Source organism: Myxocyprinus asiaticus, chromosome 45 (assembly GCF_019703515.2).
Source record: "Myxocyprinus asiaticus isolate MX2 ecotype Aquarium Trade chromosome 45, UBuf_Myxa_2, whole genome shotgun sequence".
Lineage (NCBI taxonomy): Eukaryota > Metazoa > Chordata > Actinopteri > Cypriniformes > Catostomidae > Myxocyprinus > Myxocyprinus asiaticus.
In genome coordinates, this window is record NC_059388.1 from 20,479,855 (window position 1) to 20,500,197 (window position 20,343).

General features: G+C 37.0%; 2 protein-coding genes and 1 pseudogene across 2 annotated transcripts; all 3 read left to right on the forward strand.

Annotated features, from left to right (window-relative positions):
• The first annotated feature begins 1,895 nt into the window (after positions 1–1,895).
• LOC127434998 (beta-2-microglobulin-like) lies at positions 1,896–3,633 on the forward strand. The gene is made up of 4 exons (XM_051688091.1): positions 1,896–2,044; positions 2,520–2,792; positions 2,881–2,918; positions 3,065–3,633. The coding sequence occupies exons 1-3, from the start codon at positions 1,981–1,983 to the stop codon at positions 2,892–2,894; spliced, it is 351 nt and encodes a 116-aa protein (XP_051544051.1). The 5' UTR covers positions 1,896–1,980; the 3' UTR covers positions 2,895–2,918; positions 3,065–3,633.
• A 2,552-nt stretch (positions 3,634–6,185) lies between these two features.
• LOC127434969 (interleukin-1 receptor-associated kinase 3-like) lies at positions 6,186–13,176 on the forward strand. The gene is made up of 13 exons (XM_051688038.1): positions 6,186–6,335; positions 6,523–6,702; positions 7,439–7,482; positions 7,584–7,650; positions 10,055–10,206; positions 10,310–10,374; positions 10,502–10,613; positions 11,210–11,328; positions 11,441–11,639; positions 11,801–11,863; positions 11,965–12,132; positions 12,311–12,752; positions 12,857–13,176. The coding sequence occupies exons 1-13, from the start codon at positions 6,218–6,220 to the stop codon at positions 12,982–12,984; spliced, it is 1,857 nt and encodes a 618-aa protein (XP_051543998.1). The 5' UTR covers positions 6,186–6,217; the 3' UTR covers positions 12,985–13,176.
• A 344-nt stretch (positions 13,177–13,520) lies between these two features.
• Positions 13,521–19,859, forward strand: LOC127434932 (DNA helicase B-like; annotated as a pseudogene).
• Positions 19,860–20,343: the final 484 nt, after the last annotated feature.

The following is a 20,343-nucleotide window of genomic DNA, read 5'->3' on the forward strand; positions in this document are numbered from 1 at the left end:
TTATAATTTGAGCACACAAAAAGTTATTTTGTACGTGCTTGAACTCAGTTTTGTAAAGCAATGTATCTTGCAAAGATTAATAGTTTTTTATTTTTGCATGTGCAAGATCTCTCCTCGTATGCCCTCTGCGTGTGCTCGGAACTTTAGACTGTTCGCTTGCTTTCCCAACTGTATTCCGACAAGTCCCACCTCCTACATCAGGACTGGCTATTAGAAGCTGCTTACAAGCGCTCTGCAAGTAGCTACAGCAACCATGAACATCTCTGTGTAAATGTAGCAGAAGAGCCAACAGGCACAATGCTCCAAGTTCAGTACACACTTTATATCCTGTATGCAGTTATCATTACAAAAGCTATTTTCCCCATGGATTATAGACATACCAGGAATACTGTAAGGCTTGACTTACTGTAATGTAGGTTTTTCAAAATATAGTAGCCTGGGATCATGCAATGCTAAGGATTTCTTTATTTTAATTTGATTTTTTTTTTACTTTTTGCAGTTTCTAACAATTGAAGGTCAATACACCGTACATTTAATTTACCCCAAACTAGGACAGGAGACATAATTAACTTCTTTTTCTTTTCTTCTCCTTAATTAATTTTGCCATAAGGGTGGTGGTAGAATGCATAAACTTCATAAAAACAGCATACTGAACATTTCAAGATACCCCACAGCTTTAAAATGCAAACATAAACAGCTTTTCTAATGTATTATCAAGAACAGAATGTTGTTTTAGGCAATATTTATAATATTCATAATATTTATAATATAAAAGACTGTCGAAAAATAGGAGAGGACACACTAAAGAAGGTGGACAAAATAACATGTTTATTAAAAAATATATATATATTTCACATAATAATGACAAAAATAAGAAGGTTAAGTGGTTGCTGATCCATGGTAGACTGTAATCTGGTCATATTTATTTTAATAAACTGCTCTCACAGAATATCCTGTGGGACAGATAGAAGTCAAATTAAGTTCCCCCAAAAATACACTATTACGTTAGTCTTAAAGAGTTTTACACATGGGATAGATTATATTAATATAATTTCAGATGGAAGTGGTAGCTAACATGGCCAAACTAGTAGCTATGTAAGTGTAACTTGGTAACCTAAATAACCAAATACTAGCGAAGAGAATCATATTAAGAGAGCTAGCCAGATAGTTAGTTAGCATATTGACCGTGTACAGACTAAAAACGATATTTTATAAAGGTTAAATAAAAAGAGTTGTCAACAAAAGAGCTGCTTTCATGTGGCCATAGTGTGTTATGCATTTCCTTTCTTGAAAACAAACTATCCCCTTCTCCTCTTCTTGTTTTTATTAGCAGTATGATCTGTGGTCTAGTCAGCTAATCAAAATTTACCACCTCATCTCTGATTGGCTGAAATTCTGGCACATTATAATGCTGTGACCTTGTTGAGCAAACAAGCAAAGCTATGAGCGTACACAGAGTGGGTAGGAGGAGAGAGCGAATTCTGTACAAATTCACATTCAAATAAACTATTCAACTGCAAAATATGTTTTTGTTTGCTCAAAGTGAATTCATATTTGCAAGAAGATACATTGCTTAACACGCGTGCAAAATACCTTTTTGTGCGCTCAAAATATCATCTTTCATGCATAGAACATTTTTGTGTTCTCAAAAATAAAATCTTGCACGCTCAAAGTATACTTTTGTGCACACACAGAACATTTTTGTGCTCTCAAAATATCACATTGCGTGCTCAAAATTTAATTTTGGCGCCCAGAATTGTGGCACACATATAACTCCATATTCAACTACCGACTGTATAACATCACCAGACCAAATTTACCTGACAACAACATGAAACTGTCTTATTGTTGGAGGTTGTACTTGGTGCTGTCCTCACAGTGCATTTAGGGTAAGTGCTGATTGTACTTTCGATATTAACTGCTGGAGATCTGAGAGCAGAAAGGTTGTCTGGTTGATAAGCTCAAAGAAAATCGTCAAAGATGAGAGAGCTCATTACTTTTGCTCTTTTTTGCGTGCTGTACGTCACTGTACAAGGAAAAACCTGTAAGTAATCCATTTAGAATTTATACTTACCATTGTTTCAAATAATGTTTATATAATGCATATATAACCTAAGTAGCCTAGTTAGTACACTTGTGAAATAACATGGTCTTATGTAGTTAGTGTTTTGTTTGGGAAAATTCATGAAATGAAAACCTTTCCCTCCCCCATTTCCTTTGTCTGTAGAATATTATTATGTTGCGCACTGTACATTTAGATCAGAACTGTCTATTTGAAATACTGACTTCTAAATATATATTTTATTCAGTGTTTTCTGTTACATTTGTTTTTATGGTTTGAACAGAATTATTTGTCAAATGAATAATATCCTGTTTGTTCTGACTAAATTTAGCTTACTTACGCATTATCTTTGCTCACTTCATTCCCTCTTCATTTTCCCTTTCTCATTCCACACTTATTTTGATTAGACTATATCTTACAGAGCTGAAGAGACTAATATTTTGAATTGAAATTTCAGCCAGTCCCAAGATCCAGGTATACAGCCATTATCCAGGAGAGTATGGCAAAGAAAACACCCTGATCTGCTATGTGAGCGGCTTCCACCCTCCTGATATCTCCATTGAGTTGGTGAAGGGTGATGAGGTTATCCCTAATGCCCAGCAAACTGACCTGGCCTTCGAGAAGGGCTGGCAATTTCATCTTACCAAGAGTGTCTCCTTCAAACCAGAGAAGGGAGATAAATACATCTGCAAAGTTCGACATATGGATAAAACATACAATGTCATTTGGGGTAAGTGTTGGATGTGTAGGTCTATATGTGTTTTAAGATACTCTTGGTTTGACAGTGCACATGAACTGAATCTTCTGTTTTTCCACAGAGCCCAACATGTAAAGCCAAACAAAGAGACAAAGAAAGGTGAGCGTCATCATCTTTAGAATGAGTGAAAAATATTTAAATATTTGAAATTCTATTTCTAGCACATAGATATGTTTTTCTACAGTTTAAAATGCATCCACTCAGAAATGTTAAGATGTTTAATTGTGTTTTTCTTCCCCTCTTAGGATAATTTCTCATGTTTTTGGAACTTTTTCACCATCAGCAGAAAACACTGCTGTCCTATCACAAATATGATTTTGCTCAAGATGCACAATTCAAACAAATGACAATAAATAACCTGATTCATTGATTTTGGTTTTTCCTTGAGTCGGCTTAATTATAAAGTTCTTTTCTCTATGAGATTAATGTTTATTTAACCAAAGTACAGCTGCTACATGTTTCTGTATGTGTTTTGTATGGTTTGTTGTTGTTTCACTGGTTTCATTCCTCTTTGTGTAAATGTTATGTAGACCATGCAGGAGTAGTAATGTGCAAGTAAACAACTATGAAATTACATTCAATTGCAGGCTATGTTTTTGCTTATTTTGGGCTTTATTTTCAAATGTATTCATATGACATACAATACTCATTTGTAAACATAAATGCTCATTTTAAATCTGCATTTTCTCACACATGTTCGGACTGCTGTAAATGAGTTTTTAAATAATATGTATTTACCCTAATTTGAAACTTTTGTCCCAAGGAAAATTACATTCTACTAATGGGAAAATAAAGTATATCAAGTTTAGTAGAATTGGCCTAATTGTGTTTATTTATTTCCATTTCCAGTAAAATTTATTTTATATCTTGTTAAATCAGTTACATTTAGGTTTTAATGAGCTTTCAGTTTGAACTTATATTAATATAAAAGTGATTTGTGATTTGTCTCGTTATACTTGCAATAAACCTCAAACACAAATATCTGCCTAGCAACCGTGCGACCCAGGCGGTGATTGGATTAAAAAAAAAAAAGAAAGAAAGAAAACTGGCTGCCAGTAGTAGTTTCACTTTATTCACAGCTATCAAATACTCCAATTTCGTGGTTGTAAATATGATATACGGTTTATCATATGCATATTTGTTGTCATGAAATTAAATGTGTTTGGTAAACAATATAAGCAGCCTCGTTTTGACGCCGTTTGCATCGCGCGCCATTGCCAATTCTGCCAAGCAAAATGCCAATTCTGGAAGTCATGTGATTTCCCGCTAAACCTGTAATCATGACGGTGCTTTTGTAATCCTGAAATGGGGAACGCTGATATCAAGTATAAATGTAACTGATAATGCAACAACAACGCTAAGTTTCTATAAAACGTAATGCTGGAGAGAACACTACCTTTTTCAATTTTTCAACTGTGTCACTTTGATGCAGATACAGAAGGACAATGTTTTTGTTTACAGAATCTGGCTGTCCCAGTTCTATAACTTTCCAGAGTTAATCATAAGAGGAAATATAGGCCATGTTCTGCATCACGATGTTCATGTTTTTGCATTCTATGTATTTTTTTATTTTTTATTTTTATATTGTTAATAGCCTGCCATTTGATGTTACCACATCATTTATATTTGTTTTACTACTTACTGTTTATATGTACTATTTAAACTATTTTATTTATTTTAATAAAAACTAGTCTACTTTTAATGGTGAACTTTCTACTTTTATTTTGCAACTTGCATATTTAACAAATAAAACTTTGACTTGAGGGATTTTGCAGCATTTAAAGGGATAGCTCACCCAAAAATAAATATTCTCTAATCATATTCTCACCCTCATCCCAGATGTGTATGACTTTATTTCTTCTGCTGAAAACAATCGAAGATTTTTAGAAGAATATTTCAGCTCTGTTGGTCCACACAATGCAAGTTAATGGGTATCAAAATTTTGAAGCTCCAAAATGACATAATGGCAGCATAAAAGTAATCCATATTACTGGTAAAAAATATATCTTCAGAAGTGATATGATATGTGTGTGTGTGTTTGTGTGTGAGTGAAACAGATCAATATTTAAGTAATTTTATACTATCAACCTCCACTTTCACATTCTTCTTCTTTTTTTTTTTCCTCCCCTTTTCTCCCCAGTTTGGCATGCCCAATTCCTAATGCGCTCTAAGTCCTCATGGTGGCGTAGTGACTCACCTCAATCCAGGTGGCGGAGGACAAATCTCAGTTGCCTCTGCGTCTGAGACATCAATCCGCGCATCTTATCATGTGGCTTGTTGAGCGCGTTACCGCGGAGACTTAGCGTGTGTGGAGGCTTCACGCTGTTCTCCGCGGCATCCACACAAAACTCCCCACCGAGAGCAAGAACCACATTATGGCGACCACGAGGAGGTTAACCCAACGTAACTCTACCCACCCGAGCAACCGTGCCAATTGGTTGCTTAGGAAGCCTGACTGGAGTCACTCAGCACGCCCTGGATTTGAACTTGCGTCACATTCTTCCTCTTTTATTTTTGGCGATTCACATTCTTAGTGAGTATCGCCACCTACTGGGCAGGGAGGAGAATTTATATTAAGAAATGACTTAAATATTGATCGTTTCTCACCCACACCTATCATATCACTTCTGAAGAGATGGATTTAACCACTGGAGTCTTATGGATTACTTTCATGGTGCCTTTATGTGCTTTGGAGCTTCAACATTTCTTTACCCATTCACTTGCATTTTATGGACCTACAGAGCTGAGATATTCTTCTAAAAACCTTAATTTGTGTTCAACAGAAGAAAGAAAGTCATTGACATTTAGGATGGCATGAGGGTGAGTAAATGATCAGAGAAATTTCATTTTGGGGTGAACTATCCCTTTACGATTCTACTAATTAACCCTAATAGTTTCTATATTTTGCATGTTCTGAAATTGTGAGTTGTATATTGTCTTTATCTTTGATTGTTGCCAGAAGGGTTATCAGACTCTCAAAAAGAGCATTATGTTTTTTACACCTTGTGTACAGAGCTGAAAATGACAGTATCTTCACATATTAGGTTATATTTAGCCTTCTTTGTCTAGTCATTAGCTATTCTATTGTCTTGTATTGAGTTGCATTATAAACAACAGATGGACAAACAATGGACTTGTTCATTTATTATTAATGTATTATTTATATATTACTAGCCAATGGCTTTTTAACAAACCTGAGAAAAAGCATAGAAACAGGTAATCAACCAAATTTGATTGATTTGATATAAGAGAATATTTATCAAAGGATTTTGAGGAAGTAGGTGCGGTTTAGGAGTTTCCAAGTTGTAGCAACAGATGTCCACGCACGAGAGCGTCATTCATCAGAGAGGCGTGTAACATCTATACAAGCTTCACACACCTTCATTGTCTGGAGAACCATGATGTCAGGTAAAGTTGATCAGTCAATGTTCCTCTTCGATTTTCCGCCGCTGCTTATGGGGACTTTCTGTAGACTGATGGACAGCGGCGTCGATGGACTGGGATGGCGAGATTTAGGTAAAAGTAGCCGACTTCGACATTGTATCATTTTGAACCATTGTCTGAAAAGATTTAACAACAAGTCCTAATTTTCTTGAGTTGGATGTATGGTTCTGCTTTGGAGATAAATTATTTTACATAAGCTACTAAGTTCTTTTTTATGTAACATCTTCTGTTTATTGCCTCTAAATCTGATTCCCTACAGCTGCTCGCATCCTTCCCAGTCTGCTGGAAGTGAGGTATACTGAAACGTTTGTGGCTGCAGGGAAAAGTCCAACCCAAGAGCTCATGTGGTCATGGGCACAGCAGAATAAAACAGTGGGGGATCTGCTGAAGGTGCTGGATGATATGGGCCATGTACGTGCCAAGAGTCTTTTTCAATCAGGTACAGGATGATGTGATGTAGTAGAGAGAATATAATTTCATTTAAAGACTCTAAGCCTGGTTGTTTATAATAAATGTACCACTAGTTCATGCCAAAATACCATGGTTACAGTTATTGTTAGGGTACAACAGGGCTAAAGGCACACCTTATGGGAAATGTGTTTTCCAAAGTGTGTCAAGATTGATACAAATACATACATTTTTATTGAATATCGATGGAGCAACATCATTTGTGTGAAAAGAAATAAAAACGGAAGGTTGTTTTGATTAAAATTCTTATTTTAATAAGATGGTGAGGAGCCCCCAGGGCGGTTATAGTGATATCGTGTAAATATAGTGACAATAGTTATAGGGCAAAATTGTATAACTTTTGAGAAAGCAAGATACCTCAAAACCAAACTTTAGACATTGCATGCAATGATCTCACAGATCAGGAATATTTTTCAGTGTAAAGTGACAAACAGGTGTTTAGGAAAGTACTGTGGAGGTTTTTGTTGCTGTTTAGTGTTTTGGGAGAAATTAAATAGAAATCATATCGAAATACGAAGGTGTTGCAAAGCAAAACAAAGCAATTTATATAACCTCAACTATGCACATGACCCACGTGCAGTTCTAACAATTCATAACGCCCACAAAACCGCATACCACCATAAAGACTTCAAGGTAAAGTTGTTGATTTTGCTTTAAAGCAGTTCACTGAAAGAACAGTAACAGAACACTTTTGATTCTCTTTTTAGATTCTTGTGTGCTGAAGTCATCTTCGTCTCCTCTGTTTCCCATGGTAATGTCTGATTCTATAATAACTGTGATTTTGTGAAACTGTGAAATTTCAGGATCACACATTCATATTCAGTCTGTTCCCTTTTTTTGTTTTCCAACCAGTATCTGTCAAATGGTGAAAAATCCATTCACATCTCAGCTCTTAATCCAGAGCCTGTGTCTGTTAAAGGTAATATACTTTAAAAGTACAAACACATTTGTATTTACATGGTCTCTGTATTAATTAGTATGACTGTACGTAGAAGCAGCAATAGAATAAATTCTTCAGTACGAACTTCTTTCTTTTACACATTCTAGATATACAGTTGAAGTCAGAAGTTTACATACACCTTAACTAAATACATTTAAAATCAGTTTTTCACAAGTCCTGACATTTAATCGTAGAAATTTTTCCCTGTCTTAGGTCAGTTAGGATCACTACTTTATTTTAAGAATGTGAAATGTCAGGATAATAGTAGAGAGAATGATTTATTTCAGATTTTATTTCTTTCATCACATTCCCAAGAAGTTTACATACACTTAGTTAATATTTCGTAGCATTGCCTTTAAATTGTTTAACTTGGGTCAAATGTTTTGTGTAGCCTTCCACAAGCTTCTCACAATAAGTTGCTGGAATTTTGGCCTATTCCTCCAGACAGAACTGGTGTAACTGAGTCAGGTTTGTAGGCCTCCTTACTTGCACACACTTTTTCAGTTCTGCCCTTAAATTTCCTTTAGGATTGAGGTCAGTGCTTTGTGATGGCCACTCCAATACCTTGACTTTGTTGTCCTTAAGCCATTTTGCCACAGCTTTGGAGGTATGCTTGGGGTCATTGTCCATTTGGAAGACCCATTTGCGACCAAGCTTTAACTTCCTGGCTGATGTCTTGAGATTTTGCACAAGTCCCTCCTACAGCAAAGCACCCCCACAACATGATGCTACCATCCCCACGCTTCACGGTTGGGATGGTGTTCTTCAGCTTGCAAGCCTCACCCTTTCTCCTCCAAACATATTGATGGTCATTATGGCCAAACAGTTCGATTTTTGTTTCATCAGACCAGAGGACATTTCTTTTATTTCTTTCATCACATTCCCAGTGGGTCAGAAGTTTACATACACTTTGTTAGTATTTGGTAGCATTGCCTTTAAATTGTTTAGCTTGGGTCAAATGTTTTGGGTAGCCTTCCACAAGCTTCTCACAATAAGTTGCTGGAATTTTGACCCATTCCTCCAGACAGAATCTGATGTAACTGAGTCAGGTTTGTAGGCCTCCTTTCTCACACACATGCTTTTTCAGTTCTCCCCACAAACTTTCAATCAGATTGAGGTCAGGGCTTTGTGATGGCCACTCCAATACCTTGATTTTGATGTCCTTAAGCCATTTTGCCACAACTTTGGAGGTATGCTTGGGGTCATTGTCCATTTGGAAGTCCCATTTGCGACCAAGCTTTAACTTCCTGGCTGATGTCTTGAGAAGTTGCTTCAATATATCCACATAATTTTCCTTCCTCGTGATGCCATCTATTTTGTGAAATGCACCAGTCCCTGCTGCAGCAAAGCACCCCCACAGCATGATACTGCCACCCCCATGTGTTCTTTGGCTTGCAAGCCTCACCCTTTTTCCTCCAAACATAATGACGGTCATTATGGCCAAACAGTTCAATTTTTGTTTCATCAGACCAGAGGACATTTCTCCAAAAAGTAAGATCTTTGTCCCCATGTGTACTTGCAAACTGTAGTCTGGTGTTTATGGAAGTTTTGGAGCAGTGGCTTCTTCGTTGCTGAGCAGCCATTCAGGTTATGTCGATATAGGACTCGTTTTACTGTGGATATAGATACTTGTCTACCTGTTTCCTCCAGCATCTTCCCAAGGTTCTTTGCTGTTGTTCTGGGATTGATTTGCACTTTTCGCACCAAACTACGTTCATCTCTAGGAGACAAAATGCGTCTCCTTCCTGAGTGATATGATGGCTGCGTGGTCCCATGGTGTTTATACTTGCGTACTATTGTTTGTAGAGATGAACGTGGTACCTTCAGGCATTTGGAAATTGTTCCCAATGATGATCCAGACTTGTGGAGGTCCACAAAAAAAATTTCTGAGGTCTTTTCTCATGATGTCAAGCAACGAGGCACTGAGTTTGAAGGTAGGCCTCCAAATACATCCACAGGTACACCTCCAATTGACTCCAGTTAGCCTTTTAGCCTTTCAGAAACTAATTGGCTAATTGCCTAAAGGCTTGAAATCTGGAATTTTCCAAGCTGCTTAAAGGCACAGTTAACTTAGTGTATGTAAAGATCTGACCCACTAGAATTGTGTTGAAGTCAATTAAAAGCAAAACAATTAGTCTGTAAACAGTTGTTGGAAAAATTACTTGTGTCATGCACAAAGTAGATGTCCTAAATGACTTGCCAAAACTATAGTTTGCTAATATGAAATCTGTGGAGTGGTAAAAAATTTGTTTTAATGACTTCAACCTAAGTGTATGTAAAGTTCTGACTTCAACTGTAGATAGTAATTTTCATTTCTGTTTTGTGTGGTTTCATGATGATATATTGCTTTATGAAAACTTCTTTGTCCACCTCACTGTCATAGGTGAAAAACAGAAGTATTTGATCACTTATGCAGACGTCATAGAGGGAACCAGAAATTTCCATAAGGACTTGAAAATTGGAGCTAGCGCATTTGCAGAGGTCTTCTGCGGAAGATGGGCAAACAAATCTTTTGCTGTGAAAGTGTTCAAACAGGTATTTGCCTCTAAGCTCTGATTTTACATGGTGAAATGTTTTATATATAACATTGCCACAATTTTGAAAACACTGATTAGCATTCTTGATTACTTTAACACAGGAAAATAAAGCTACTTGGAAGAAATTGTGGGAAAAATTCACAAACGAGATTGAAGTTCTACAAATGTAGGTTTTAATCAGTCAATTATTTTAAGTTTGTTTATTATAAGTGGTGTGCTTGTCATTTTATCATTATTCCCCTTCCATAGTCCTGACTAAAAAGGATTTTTTTCCTCACCTTCTGTCCTCTCAGCTACCAGCATTCTAATATCTTGGAGCTATGGGGCAGCTTTTCAGAGAGAGATCACTTCTGTTTAGTTTATCCATACCTTCATAATGGATCATTGTTCCACAGGCTTCATGAGGTAATCATTCTGTTTTCTCATCATTTACTCACCCTCATGCCATCCCAGATGTGTATGACTTTCTTTCTTCTGCAGAACATAAACAAAGGTTTTTAGAAGAATATTTCAGCTCTGTAGGTCCTTTCAATGCAAGTGACTGGTGGCCAAAACTTTGATGCTCTAAAAAGCATATAAAGGCTGCATAAAAGTAATCCATATGACTCCAGTGGTTAAATCCATAACTTCAGAAGCAATATGATAAGTGTGGGTGAGAAAAATATCAATATTTAAGTCCTTTTTTACTGTAAATTCTCCTCCCTGCCCAGAAGGTGACAATGTGCATGAAGAATGTGAATCGCCAAAAACTAAAGAAGAATGTGAAAGTGAAAGTGGGGATTTATAGTAGAAAAGGACTTAAATATTGATCTGTTTCTCACGTACACTTATCATATTGCTTCTGAAGATATGGATTTAACCACTGGAGTCATATGGATTACTTTTATGCTGCCTTTATGTGCTTTTTGGACCATCAAGGTTTTTTAGTGAACTATCCCTTTAAGGAGTTTTCATAGGCTAGCTTCAAGTAGACTTTACCTTTACTCTTTCTTCCTTTACAGGAAGCCGAGAGGCCTCTGTCATGGCAGGAGAGGCAGAACATCATCAAAGGCACTGCAAAGGCAGTTCACCATCTACACACTGCACAACCCTGCATGGTTATTTGCGGAAACATTACAAGGTGCCAGTGTTTAGTCATAGCTATAATGTTTTCTTGAGTCCAGTGAAGATGATGCAGATTGAAGATGATGCATCCTTATTACTGCTAAACCTAGTTTGTGGTGTGTTGACAGTTCAAACATACTCTTGGATGAGCACCTGCAGCCCAAATTATCAGATTTTGGATTAGCTCATCTAAGACCCCACTCTGTCAACCAGAGCTGCACCATCCTCATGGATACTGCCTCCCATAGCAACCTTGCCTATCTCCCAGAGGAGTACATCCGTGATGGCAAGCTGTCTGTCAAACTAGATGTTTATAGCCTTGGCATGGTTAGTTCAGGATCCTTATTAGACAAAATGATAAACTATCGCTGTAATAAACTATAAGTAAATTATCTACAAATACATTGGCCATTACAATTTCTTCCTCATCTAAAACTGACTTGTGAGGACTGCTCTAACATGACTCAGCCAAGTTTTTATGATTGTAGGTTATACTAGAGACATGTACAGGACAGAAGGTGATACAAGAGTCAGCAAAGAACCTGTATTTGGTAAGAATCCACTCACCAAATACATGTTTTACTAGCCAGAATAATGTACAGAGTACTCTTTACTGACTAATCTCTAACAATATCATTGCATTCTCCTTTAGAGAGATGTTCTGAGATCAGAGTTTGAGGAGAAGGGCTGTGTGGATGCCTGTTTGCGGTTTTTAGATCCTAAAGTGGAACACTGGTCTCCCGCGGTGGCGCTCTGTCTGCTCCAAATTGGGCTGGAGTGCACAGCCAGCAGAATGCGAGTCAGGCCTAGCATGAAAACTGTTAGTAAATGTACTCACCAAGACAAATGTGCACACAGAACACCCCCTGTTCTAAGTCCCACTCTTTATTTTTATTACTATTACTGTTAATTACATAATTTGTCCTATAAATAAGCCAGTGTAAACTCTTGCAAAATAAAATGATAAATGCTATAGTGATATAATGTGATCTGTTCAGGTGCTTCAGAGGTTAAGCCAACCTCTTCCCATTTCTGCACCTCCTGAGGACCAACCGCACCCTCTAGATGATATGATCTCTCCTCACGGGTTCCACTGTGTCCACGTTCCGTGTCCCAGCCTGCCCACTGAAGATGATGAAATGTCCAGACCCCTGGAGGAAACTCCACCACCCAGAGTCCCCAAACTGGCAGGACCCTGTGAGTGCAGCCAGTCCGAGGTTACTTTCCTGAGTGTTGGAGAACATTTCCACAGGGAATCTTTCCTGGAAAGTGACAGAGTGGTTTCAGCAGCACAGTGCTTACAGTCAGACCCTGTTCCTCACCTGGACTTATATGGGAGTTGGCCTGTGGAGTGCAGCTGTTCCACTGAAACTGAAGCACAGGGGTGTGAGGACTGCTGTGCTAATGGCTTTAGTCAGTCTATCGTATATGTCACTCTAGGCAAGTAGCAAAAATGAAGGATTCATAATGAAATCTGTCAACAAACAAACAAACTACTAACAAACAAAAAGATGAGATTAATGTCCAACGTTTTACTTTTTCAGATGATGGTGCCCAGCCCTCACAAATTGACATCAAGAATCAAGCAAAAGTGAAAATGAGGAATAAAATTCACCTCTACAACCAAGGGCTGATAAAAACAGAGGAACTTCTCTCGCTAAAGTCAGACTGATTCACCCATTAAATGGGAGAACTTTATAAAAAGGGAACTCTTCGGTATTCTAACCAGTGTTGTACTACCATATCACTAGACATGCATTTACCCCTGTGAAGATTTGTATATTTGATGTTTCTGATGAATCCAGTAAATACAATGATCTAATTTATAATAGTTTAAATTTTAACCAATAAAAATAATGCAGTATTCTTGGCATACAAATGAATTATTATAATTACATAAATTATAAATGAATAAGTGAAATATAAATATGTAAATGAGTTGCAAAAAATCCATTTTTGTAATTTTTTCAATCATTTATGCATTTACTAATGTGTAAGAAGGTTTAGAGGACTAATACAAATATTAAATAAATAAAAAGAATCTAAATAATAATAATAATAATAATAATAATAATAATAATAATAATAAAAAGCTATCAAGGCATTTCCAAATGTTAGAATGTTTGGAATGATCTGATTGGCTGTTGGGTGTTACAGTAATATCATAGACAGTTGCCGTGAAGTATGAATAATTAAAACTGAAAGCATTAATTCCTTTTTTGATTCGAACACAATTCAAAATGGTGCGTCAAAGTTCTCCTGCCATATTTAAAACTTTAACTGGCTACATTCTACCGGAACGCCATGATGTCCAGTCAAACCAGGATGATGATTCAGAAAGCGAAAATGAAGAAGAGGAAAGACTGAAGAATGAGTGAAATGGACTCTGTTTCATCTGGCGGGAAAAGGTTAAAATCTTGCGCACCAGCTTCAAAAAAAGGTAGAAATATTTCTTAAACAGTATTCAAACACAAAAAAAATTATTTTGATTATTTACGCATTTCAATTTCCTTACAAAATTCTATCAAATTGAATTAAGTAATCTTTAATAGAATACAATAAAAAAATTATATTTTACGTTTTATTTATTTAATTTGGTTAAACATTACACAAATCAATTTGATATGATATTGAAATGCGTAAATCATAAAAATAAACTATAATATTTCTGAGGGCAGTGTGTGCAGCAAATCAGTCTGTTAAATAGTGAATGTTTTACTAAAAGTAAAGCACAGTCTACTTCAAAGAGTTCTCATCAAAAAATCCTCCATGTACAGCAATGACAGCTTTGCAGATCCTTGGCATTCTAGCTGTCAGTTTGTCCAGATACTCAGGTGACATTTTACCCCGCACTTCCTGTAGTACTTGCCATAGATGTGGCTGTCTTGTCGGGCACTTCTCACGCACCTTACAGTCTAGCTGATCCCACAAAAGCTCAATGGGGTTAAGATCCATAACACTCTTTCCAATTATCTGTTGTCCAATGTCAGTGATTCTTTGCCCACTCAAACCTTTTCTTTTTGTTTTTCTGTTTCAAAAGTGGCTTTTTCTTTGCAATTCTTCCCATAAGGCCTGCACCCCTGAGTCTTCTCTTTACTGTTGTACATGAAACTGGTGTTGAGCGGGTAGAATTCAATGAAGCTGTCAGCTGAGGACATGTGAGGTGTCTATTTCTCAAACTAGAGACTCTGATGTACTTATCCTCTTGTTTAGTTGTACATCTGGCCTTCCACATCTCTTTCTGGCCTTGTTAGAGCCAGTTGTCCTTTGTCTTGATCTATCTATCTATCTATCTATCTGTCTATCTATCTATCTGTCTGTCTATTTGGACATCAGGAACCTATTTGGAAAATGAAATAATGTTTTCCATTCAAAATCAAGTTTTATGTTTTGAGCTAATTTTCATCATTAACACATAATTTGCGACAAAGCTTTAATGAAAATATTGAAACGTGTATACATTTTGTTTTTATATTGTATTTTGCTATTCACTCTTTTCAGGATTTGGCCATAACAACTTCCTCTTCTTGGTCATTCAAAATGCCTGACATCACAATTCAGCACAATTTATGGAAATAGGAATGTTAGATGTATTATTTTGTAATTATTTTATTAATATTTTATTAGTTGTAAGTATTTGTTTTATAAATAAACATCTCAAGAAAAATTAGGTGATTTTTCAAAGCATGGTAAGATTTTCTTTTGCAAGACATTTCTTCAATGTCCTCTTTAAGGGACATCAGACTCAGTACATGCGTTTTCACCTAGGTTATGCTACAGGTAAATAGGTTTAAAAAATGAAAAACTATTTTTTATAAAATATGAGATGTTCCTATGAAATGGAACTCATTATTATTAAAAACTGATTAAATACAGGCACTAGTCTAGGGTGTCCTTTTTAAGAAATGTGGCATGTACAGTATAGTCTTAAGAGAAAAAAACATCTACAGTTTTACTAAGGACAAAAATTATTGGCTGGGTCTCAGGAGTGTAAATTACACAAGCAAAAACGTTCATTTTGACATTTCATCTTATTCCTTAAAAAGAAACAATTCTTATTTGGACAGTATCATAATTGAAGAGATACCTGGTGCCAAAGTGTTAATGTTTCATGCATGGTTTTTCTTTATTTGCAGTGAATTTCCAAGTCAGTAAAAAGACAGGGTTGTGGGATGTTTTCCATTACATGATCCCTGGTGGGAGATCTCCTGCACAGTTCGCCAAGGCCAGCGCAAGAGTCATGTCAAAGGCTACCCCTACTACAGCCTCCGCACTAATCTAGTTACTAGTGTCTCTTTTTCTTACTGCTTGTGGAGCTAAGCCCTTATTTGTTCATAGATTTATGGAGTGGTTGCCCAAAGACCGATACATGGAGCCTGTCAATGTGCAGGATTTTGAAGAGTCAAAGCTAGAGCATAAATTCGTGGCTGAACAGCTCAAGACAAATGTCAATTACTTGGGTTGGACCACCTATGTCACCTATTTGCATAACCCTTGCATTCAGTAATTTCTTGAAAAACAGTAATTACTGTGTTTTTTGTTTTGTTTTTGAGTGATTAGTTAAAAGAACCAGCTCAAATTAACCGGATCATCATAGGTGTGTGTGTGTGTGTGTGTGTGTGTGTGTGTGTGTGTGTGTGTGTGCAGCCAGTGAAACAACTTACACTGACAACTATAATAAATTATTTTGAAAACATACATTACTGTACTTATTCTTAATAATTTAAAACACAGACCCTGGGACACGTGAGAATTGCCAACACGTACCCTGAAATCATGAAATATTTACCACCATTGCTTCCAGGCCAGTTTGGATATAATAAACAAAGGAAAGTTGGAACACACACTAAATACCCTTTATACAGAAGTATTGGCCAAACTGGATGAGCTAATTAAGACTAGTGATATACTGAAGTTGGGCTTCAACTTTATTAGTAAGATTTAAATGCACATGCAATGTCTGAGCATTTTGTTATTGTTGTTGTTGAACCATTTTGGATATTAGCTCACATTATCCCTTGCTGACATTTGTTATCCTTTTGTTATGGTTATTTTTATGGTGTGAAGCAAAGGTGGAGGCCTTTCAGCTTTGTAATCCCTGTGCTACAGCGCAACGCCTTACTATTGTACACAAAACTGAAAGAATATTGCAGAGCCACTAGCAGCACATACACTGAGCAGGAGAAGCTGGTGGAGAGGATGAGACGTGAGATCGGAGTTGAGAATGTCTGGAAAGCTGTCCGTTTCCTGGAGGAGCAGGATGTGCTGATGAGGGAGGAAAGAAATGTGGCTCTTTGGAACATCTTCTTTTACGAGAATGGCATTGCTGAATGCTTGAGGTGCCTGGTGGAAGCAAAACCCTGGAAGATCCACTCGGATGTGAGCGAGGTTCTTCGCAGAGCTCAGCTAGAGAGATTAAAAGTGAAGGCTTGTGAGCAAGACAATACGACTCGGTTGAGGAAACCTCATGCTGACACAAGAACATCTGCCTCAGCACACTATGACTTGGAGCAGGGTGTTGGGTCTGAGCAGAAAGATCTTGCTTTTAATCAGCCTGCTACTTCAAGCATAGAGGAAAGTGTCACTCCAAACAAAGAATCTTCCTCCACAACCTACGTGGATCCTGATCTTTCCACTGAAGAACTAGACCCCGATCATGTGCGAGCGGCAGAAATGATAATGCAGTGACGGTGATCAGTGGGAAGGGGGTTTGTGGAAAGACCACAGTTGTCAGCCTGGTCTTTAAAGCGGCCATGCAGACAAAAAAGCTTCAGTGAAAATGCAGAAAAGGCCCCTGTAGAAGTTCTCCTTACTGCTCCTACAGGGAGAGCTGCTTCACTTCTTACTAAGAGAACCAGCTTCACAAAAATCGAGGTTACAGTGAGGCACTTACAATGGAAGTGAATGGGGTCAAATTTTGAAGGATTTAAAGAAGCTAATAATTTTATAAAAGCACCTACATTTGTTCTTCTGTTAAAACTTATTGTGTATTATTTGTAAAGTATATATCTGTAAAGTTGTTTGAATCATAATGTTTACAGTCGTTTTAGGGTTTTAGGGTTTGTTGACATTACATCGTAATGACAACAAAGTTGTAAAATTGGCTATAACTTTACACAGAAAAGGTTAGTAAGAGATTTTATCAAACTAAAATTATGTTAACACACATATTGTTTGCGTCTCATGGCTATACTTTTTGAAACATATTTTAACGTTTACATTTTGGCCCCATTTACTTCCATTGTAAGTGCCTCACTGGAACTCAGATTTTTGCATTTATTAAAGAAAACAAGGGGCAAGACAAAATACATATTTGTGGTAATAAATATTATGGAACAAATGTTGTTGATTGAGCTTAAGTTGTATTGAGCATTGAATATTCCTGTAATATAATGTTAATGGACATGGCTGAAACTGATTTTTAGTCTAGACAAAACACAAATTTACTACACACCAAAGCGAATACACTCCAGATGCAATACATACAACACAACAAGCATTGTGTTATTTATCAGCAACCTAATTTTACAGGGTGGACAACTTATTGTTGTGGTATCATTTTGAATTCCTTTGTTTTTGCGAGTATAGGTGATGTGAGGCAGTTGCCTAGCATTGAGCCTGGAAACACACTTTGAAATCTGTTTGAAGGTCTCAGGAATATCCGTTTTGCCATTGAAATGCAGACCAACCATCGTGCCGAGTCTGAGCTCATCATCAGAAATGGTGGACTGTGAGCATGTGTGATTGGGTTATATAAATTGTTTATTGCCTCCCAGGTTTCCTTCACCAAGTTTTTATGATTGTATTGCTATTCCTATCGTGTTTGTGTTGGATGTGCAAATTGAATAAATCTAAATGATATTTCTAGCTCGACCTTAATGGTAGTTTTTCAACCATACTCTTGTTCTTTCTATAAACTCTTAGAATTTCAGAGATGGGGAAAAAAGACGCTATAGTCCTTTGGAGTTTGATGCTACTATAGTCATGACAAGATCCTCCAAAGTGCCATCATCTGACAAAAGGTTTATTTTTGTCCAAATCTCTAGGGAAAATTATGATTATGGTAAGTGAGCAGTTTACCAAAGTGGCCATCTCAAATGTTTGTGTGGAATTGGTAAATGGCTTGAAATGTTTTTGTTACTCTTTTCAGAAAACTTAGAACATGTAATCTAGGTTTTAAAGGATTATGCACAGGATTAAACTGTTTCCAGGCATTTAAACTGTGATTGTGTCTTAGATACAAATGCATTGTGCCTGTGACTGTAAAGGTGTAAATTAATAGGGCTATATGACCAGAATAACAACGAGCAAATATGGTGTAGAAATGTTAATGTGATTGGCTTATTCATTTTCTTTTTTGTTCTTTAGACATCCAGAATGCTATTCAATTCTTACTTGAGAAAGCTCCTGGACACTAACATCCCAATTTGTGGCTTTCAGGAGGTAAGGCCTTGTTCAAAAATCTGTTAAAATAGGTGAGCGAAGTGACTCAACAAAAGAACAGTCTAGCTGTGTTGTAACCCCCCCCCCCCCCCCCAAAAAATAAAAATAAATAAAATAAATACATAAAACAAATTAGCGAATAACTAATTTGCTAAATTATGTAAATTGTATTGCCTTTTTTTATTCGCATCACTTTGTTACAGCATTCATGCTGTGAATTGGCCTTTTTGCTGTTATTTTGCTGGTCAGCACTCATCAGAATTCATTTAATGAGACTATGCTAAGATGCCAACAGTGAAAATAATGAGGCTAATGGTTAAATTGTTGGTTGTTATTGTGGACAGGAAGGACTGTGACTTGATCAATGAGCTTTGCTGCAAGTATTATTCTGGCCATATTACAAAGTAAGTAAATGTGAACACAATTTATTTATTTTTGTATTTTGCTACTAATAAACAATCTTAACAATTTTAGGAATCCTTTTTACTAATTTGATGTAGAATATATTGTTTGATTTTTTATATAGGTTTTAATAGTTGGTCTTGTTTACTTCAGGACTCACAAGAATAAAATTAACTTTAAACTGGCGGATAAAATTTGCTGCACAAAGAATGGCTACATCTCAGAAAAAGACAATAAGAACAAGCAAGAAGAGAGTTTCTGTCATAATGCAAGAGCTTCCTACAATATTCCTGGAGCTTCCCACGATATTGAAGGAAGTCCGAAAACAAGTAAGTTTTCACATACAAGGAATTTGCTTTGGTGTTTGATGCATACAATAACAATAAACACAGTAAGATAAATAATAAACTATATTTAAGATACAATATATATAGAAAAAGTAAACAAACTGGTTTTAATAAAGGAGCTGTACAGTTGTGCAAAATATGTGCAGTTGTGCAGGGATGTGCAAAATATGTGCAGAATATGAACCATAGAATGTGCAAATGTTCACTGTTCACAGTTGTTCACAGTTTACAGAAAAGTTCACAGTTTGAGTATAATAAAAAGTGCAATAGACCAGATAAATGTTTTTTACGTTGACGCGACACAGATGTGGAAACTATGTTAATGTAACATGTAGTGTCTATGGAGGTGGGATAAGAGACAGTGTCGGGGGGTCCTAGTCCTTGTTTATGAGGCCAGCTGCAGACGGGAAGAAACTGTTCCTGTGGCGTGAGGTTTTGGTCCTAATGGACCCTAGCCTCCTGCTGGAGGGGAGTATCTCAAAGAGATTGTGTCCTGGGTGGGAGAGGTCGGCAACAATCTTTTCTGACCGCCTCAGTGTCCTGGAGGCATACAGGTCCTGGAGGGATGGCAGATTGCAGCCAATCACCTTCTCGGCAGAATGAATGACACGCTGCAGTCTGCTTTTGTCCTTGTAATTGGCAGCAGCGTACCAGATGGTGATGGAGGAGGTGAGGATGGACTCGATGATGGAGGTGTAGAAGTGCACCATCATTGTCTTCGGCAGGTTGAACTTCTTCAGCTGGAAGTACATCCTCTGCTGTGCTTTTTTAATTAGAGAGCTGATGTTCAGCTCCCACTTGAGGTCCTGGGAGATGATGGTTACCAGGAAGTGGAAGAA